Source organism: Scyliorhinus canicula, chromosome 3, assembly GCF_902713615.1.
Source record: "Scyliorhinus canicula chromosome 3, sScyCan1.1, whole genome shotgun sequence".
Taxonomy (NCBI): Eukaryota; Metazoa; Chordata; class Chondrichthyes; order Carcharhiniformes; family Scyliorhinidae; genus Scyliorhinus; species Scyliorhinus canicula.
This window is the reverse complement of record NC_052148.1, coordinates 93737055-93743054: the sequence shown is the minus strand read 5'-3', so window position 1 is coordinate 93743054 and position 6000 is coordinate 93737055. Positions and strand designations below refer to the sequence as shown.

The 6000-nt window shown below is 44.5% G+C and overlaps 1 protein-coding gene across 1 annotated transcript in view; it reads right to left on the bottom strand.

Annotated features, from left to right (window-relative positions):
* Nucleotides 1-561: 561 nt before the first annotated feature.
* Nucleotides 562-6000, bottom strand: part of LOC119963627 — an 83099-nt gene continuing 77660 nt past the window's right edge. The window contains exons 12-14 of the mRNA XM_038792956.1: nucleotides 5645-5798; nucleotides 2489-2761; nucleotides 562-1039 (exon numbers count right to left, since the gene is read on the bottom strand). Coding sequence (XP_038648884.1) covers nucleotides 896-1039; nucleotides 2489-2761; nucleotides 5645-5798 — 571 coding nt within the window. The 3' untranslated portion in view covers nucleotides 562-895. The remainder of the gene's footprint in view (nucleotides 1040-2488; nucleotides 2762-5644; nucleotides 5799-6000) is intronic.

Sequence of the window (6000 nt, the reverse complement as noted above, 5' to 3'; positions counted from 1 at the left end):
AAAGGAAAGGGGATGTGATGATATGCATAAAGCAATTCTGTACATAATGTTAAACACAACCTCCGACCATGAGGTGACCACATATGTCAGCCTTGACAAAGAGTCATCGGACTCGAAGTGTTAGCTCTTTTCGCTCCCTACAGATGCTGCCAGACTTGCTGAGATTTTCCAGCATTTTCTCTTTTGCTACAGAGAAAATTCCTACATTCTGCACTGTAGGAATTCAATGATTCTATTTTACCATGGGACTTCCAGGTGAGGCGCTTTTGACTTTATTTGCTGCTTGAGAATGAGTGGACTTTTGGTGGTTTGTGTTATTGGAGTGTTAAAGCAAGTATTTAATTCTGATTTTCTAACTCTCATGAATGTGGTGGGGACTTGATAGTACAGCTGGTCTTTTCCTGATCATCAGTTTTGTATGTTTATAAAGATGGTACCTCCAACAACACTGAAATCCTTTAGTATTTTAGTTTATTGTCTTGTCTCTTGGAGCAGGGTTAGCCACAGTGTTCAGATTAATAAAAGGAATGTACAACTAGCTCACTCAAGTCGACACTTCAAATCATTCAAACAGAAGATGATCATGTATTTATTGAAGCACAAAAGAGATAAACAGTTATGCACAAAAATATTGGTCCACTTTGCTGCTTAAACAAAATACCTACAAGTATTTCACCAATTCAACAACACAGCTGTGATCATTCACAACTTTACAGTTTATTAATGCACAAACTGTCTGAGCTTTTAGCAGGGGATAGGTACAGGATCCTATTTTAAAACCATCTCAATGAATTTAAATTGCAAATGGCATTGCGTTAGCCAGCCAAGGTACAGCAATCCACAGAGGACAGAAATAATGCATAAAACTCAAAATAACCAAAACATTTTGTAAGATTCAAGCTATTATTCCCTGAATCCACTGAATATATTTGGTGATCCTTGTATAAATGCCAGGCTTGAACTGAAGTCCACATTTTTTCCCAAAAGAGACAATTCCTTGGAGCTCATTCTCACATATCAATGGCCCACCTGAATCTCCCTGAAACAACAAGAAACATTGATTAATCAAAATCTACGAGAAATGCATCAACACTCTTGTTACATCATTTTATGAATAAGAGTTATTAAGCAGTTATAATTTTATTATTTTCCAAAGGTTTTACAGAGAGTAAAGAGGAACTGAGATTCATCCTGCAACATCTAACACATTTAGAGCAGTGGTGATGGATGATACGCAAACCTCAAGCCGTAACTGAGTTGACTGGCAGCCAGGTCTCACACAAAATGGCCACCAGCTATCCCAGAAGACACCAGTCCATTTCAACCTGGATGTGAGTCCATATCATTCTGGTAGATGAGGTTAAACTGTATGTAGACTATGTAATAGCAATACAGACTCAATTATTGTCAGTATTTTTGAGTTGTTTTTTTAATGTAATACAGATGCCTTACACTCTGCATTAATTGAGATAATGATGGGCTCTCCCACCTTGGTTGACCTGGTAAGTTCATTAAACTTATTCCAGAATTGCAAAAGATTTAATTTAAAACTGGGACAATCTTGGGTCTAGTGCATGAATCACTGAAGTCTAATAACAGGTACAGCAAGTAATTCGGAAAGCTAATACAAAGTTATTGTTCATTGTGAGGGGAATGATTACAATAGTAGGGAGGTTATGCTTCAGTTGTCCAGGGCTTTGTGTGAGATTAGATCTGGAATATTGTTGAATTAATGTGCAAATGCATTGGAAGCAATTCAGAGTAGTTTTACCAGACCAATAGTTGGAATGGAAAGGTTTGGCAGATTGGTCTTGTATTCGCTGGGGTTCAGAAGAGTAAGAGGTGACTTGACTGAAACATATAAGATTCTGAAGGATCTTGATGTGAAGAGAATGTTTCCTTTTGTGGGGAAATCTAGAAGCCCCTCCTCTTCCCCTGTACCCTAGGCTCCTCTCTGTACTCCCCCCTGCACCAACACCCTCCCCTCCCCATGCCCCTGACATCTCTTCACCCACTCTTCTTTGCCTCACTAATGTTGGAGGCAGCCATTAATGGAGGGGTCCTTTCCCTGCCATCAAGTACGGCTTTTAACATGAGCAGATTGAGTAGGGTGACGAGGAGCTCAATTTCCAGGCTTAGGTGAAAAAACTGCTGGAAGCTCAGATAATGGTGTCTATATTTCCATCTCTTTATCTCTCCTTTCAATCCAGGAATTGACCATTTTGCATGTATTTTAGAAGAGGAACATTAGACCATGAAAATTAAAACTATATTTTGGTTATTCCTGATGTATTGACACCACTATGACAGAGAATTTAAGTACATTATGTTGGCTAGGTGTGTGAATCGATTATATTAATTCATCCTTAATTAATAGCTCAAGAATAGATTGATGGTAAGCTTGAAGCACATTTTATACAGCACTAACTAACCAATTCCAATAGTTCTGCTCTGATATTGCAACCACTTTTTACACAATCTAACTTACCTGGCATGAATCTCTTCCACCATTTCTGTCACCAGCACAGAGCATGTTTGTAGTTATTGCAGGGTTGTTGTTGTAATACATTTGACTGTTGCACTTTGTTCTGTTAATGATGGTTACGTTTACTTCCTTAAGGTTGTCAGAGAGCCGGTTGATATTTACATTTGTCTTTCCCCATCCCACAACTGTGCAGGTGGTTCCTTCTTCCACATCGCAATCATATTTGGGCAGAGGTAGGACTTTTACAAAATTGTTAAGTTTTGCCTCAGACTGCAGCTGTAATAAGTAAAGATAATTTTTATGTTTTCTTTCATACACCAGTCTCTGAAATTAATTATTTATCTTTCACACACTCTTTGACACAAAGCCTGGCTCAAAAACTGGATAGGTTGTGCTCCATCGAATCTAATGCACCCACACTGCAAATCAAGATTACCAAAGCATGACAGCCAATTTTCAAACTCAATCGAGAACTCTCCTTCCTATGTCTTGAACCCTTCAGGATAGACAACACACCATGCAGCAGGATCTCAATGTCCCAAAGGCCGACATTCATCAAGGAAAGTAATAGGGTCTCTGTAATGGGGCCTTTGGAGGGGATCAGGAGGGTGGGGTTGGGTCACCCTCATACTGTGGGGGGGGGGGGGGCGGTGACCCCCCATTGTGGGGGAGGCGGAATTGTGTTGCAGGGGGGAAAAGGGGTCCAGCTGCTGGACCTCCATATTGAGCCGCCTTCTCAAAATGGTGGCCTGATAGTAGGGATCGCGAGGGAATCCCTCACAATCGCCATCACGCAGAAATTTGCATGGCAAGAGAAAGTGAAACACGTCTAGATTTGCACTCCCAGCACGAGTGCAAATCAGAGGCTATTTACGTCCGGCAGGAGAACATCGTCTCCCAAATAGAAAATTCTGGTCAAAAACAGAAAATGCTGAAAAATGCTGCATGTCTGGCAGCATCTGTGGAGAGAGAAACAGAGGCGCGGATATGCTGCTGACCCTGTGCCTCACTTCACCTGTGTAAGTGTGGTCATAACCACTGTAGTGATGTGTACTTGCAGTAGGGGGATGTATGCCTGTACCTGTAATACAGGTTCCTCCGGTAAGCCCCTGCCGGCTAGCTCCGCCCACAGGGAGCTTGTGTATAAATATGCATGTGAGTCACTCAGATCCTATTCTACTGTTGCAGCCGGAGGAATAGCATCACACAGCAATAAAGCCTTGTTGTACATGTCTCGAGTCTTTGTGTGCAATTGTTAGCGCCACAGTAAGTTGGTTGTTTTCTTTCTGTTGTAATGTTTTTCCTTTCTCAGTTTTACAGAGCCAAAGCTCACAGTGGACAGAGGCAAAGCCTAATACATCTCCTTCAAATCAAATTAATCCAATGCGTGGTCCCCACAAGAGATATATACCAAAGCCAAGCTAACAAGAACAGGCATTATCACACTTGATCTTACACTTGAACTTAGCCAAAAAGCCGTGAAGTGATGGGGCGCGATTCTCTGCTCCAACGCCGGGTGGGAGAATCGCGGGAGGGCCGCTCTGGCACCCCCCGCGATTCTCCCACCCCCCCCCCCCCCAAAATGGCGTGTTGCGTTTTGCGACACCGTTTTTCACGCCGACCCGCGATTCTCCGACCTGGATGGGCCGAGCGGCCTGCCGTTCCCGACCGGTTCACGCCGGCGGCAACCACACCTGATCGCTGTCGGCGTGAACATGGAGCCAGAAGCTGTTTTGTGGCTTGCGGGGGGGGGGGGGGGGGGGGGGGGGAGGGGAGTGAGCACCAGGACCGTGTTCGGGAGGGGACTGGCCCGCGATCGGTGCTCACCGATTGTCGGGCCGGTGTCTCAAACAGACACACTCTTTCCCCTCCGCCGCCCCGCAAGATCAAGCTGCCGCGTCTTGCGGGGCAGCGGAGGGGAAGACGGCAAACGCGCATGCGCGGGTTTGAGCCGTCAGCCGTCGTGATGTCAGCTGCGCATGCGCAGGTTGGAGCCGGCCAACCTGCGCATGCGCGGCTGACGTCATTAGGTGCATCGGCAGTATCATTCTCGGCGCTCCAGGCCTTGACGCCAGCGACAAGGCCCCGCGGCCGAGATTTACGGCACAGCCCTCCTAGCCCCCCGGGTAGGGGGGGGGGGGGAGAATAGGGGGCAAGGAGCGGCCTCCGACGCTGTTGTAAACCTCTCCAGGTTTCACGACGGCATCAGGCCTTGCGGAGAATTCCGCCCATGGTTTCTGTTATATTGTTAAACTATTTGTTGGAGATTGAGCAGGTGGCAAGTGTGAAAGTGGACTTTTATGTGATGTGTGACTCTGTCCTTTCTGACCGTGGTAAATACATAGATATTTTGCGACTTTAACTGGAGGTTATGGAGGCTGATTAGAAAATGTACTGAGGGTAAGTGGCCCCCTCAAAAGAGATTCAAGGATCAGAGAGAAACAAGCAACAGGTTCATGAAGAGCCTCAAAACCTTTTTTTGCACTGGAGCTTCAGGGCTGGAGGTTTTCTGACTACTGCAGCTCCCAGCCATGCAGCTCATGATGCATGGGTTGGAGGGTAGCACAGTGGTTAGCACTGTTGCTTCACAACTCCAGAGTCCCAGGTTCGATTCTTGGCTTGGGTCATTGCGGGGAGTTTGCACGTTCTCCCCGTGTCTGCGTGGGTTTCCTCCGGGTGCTCCGGTTTCTTCCCACAAGTCCCGAAAAATGTGCTTGTTAGGTTAATTGGATATTCTGAATTCTCCCTCAGTGTACCCAAACAGGCACCGCAGTGTGGCGACTAAGGGATTCCCACAGTAACTTCATTGCAGTGTTAATGTAAGTCTAATTGTGACAATAATAAAGATTATTATAAAAGCAGTGTGGTAAACCACTGTTACACCTGTATTAGGTGGTGTAAGGTAGGACCTGTACTACAGGTTCGCCGGTAGCCCCTGTCTGCTGGCTCCGCCCAGTAGGAGGAATATAAATATGCGTGTCCTATATTCAGCAGCCATTTCGCCAGCTGCTGTGGGAGGAGACACATCTCACTGCAATAAAGCCACAGTTGTATCCAACCTTAGTCTTTGTACAATTGATTGTACATCAATCATTTATTCTATTTTGATCAGAATAGGATGAGAGTAAATATGGAAATAATTCATTAAAAATCACATACTTGGAACAGCATGATGTCATTGTCAAAGGTTTTACTGTCAAAGCGACGATGAGGAATTTTCTGCTTCACCACGAGTCTTTGCGCTGATTTATCTTTATCTCTGCTCAGTGAATCTGTTCCCAGAACCACCTCAATATTTCGGTATTCAAATTTGCTATATGTGATTATGAAGAGGACACATTAAGTACATAAGCAGTGAACTTCACTTCAAAATCTCAGCTTAAAATACCAGAACCACTCACCATGATTTCCTAATTATTTCAATTGCAGCAAACACATTTCAAAAAATATTATTAATTCATGTTTACGCTCTCTATTATAACAGCAAATTCATGCGAATGCTGGAATCTGAAACA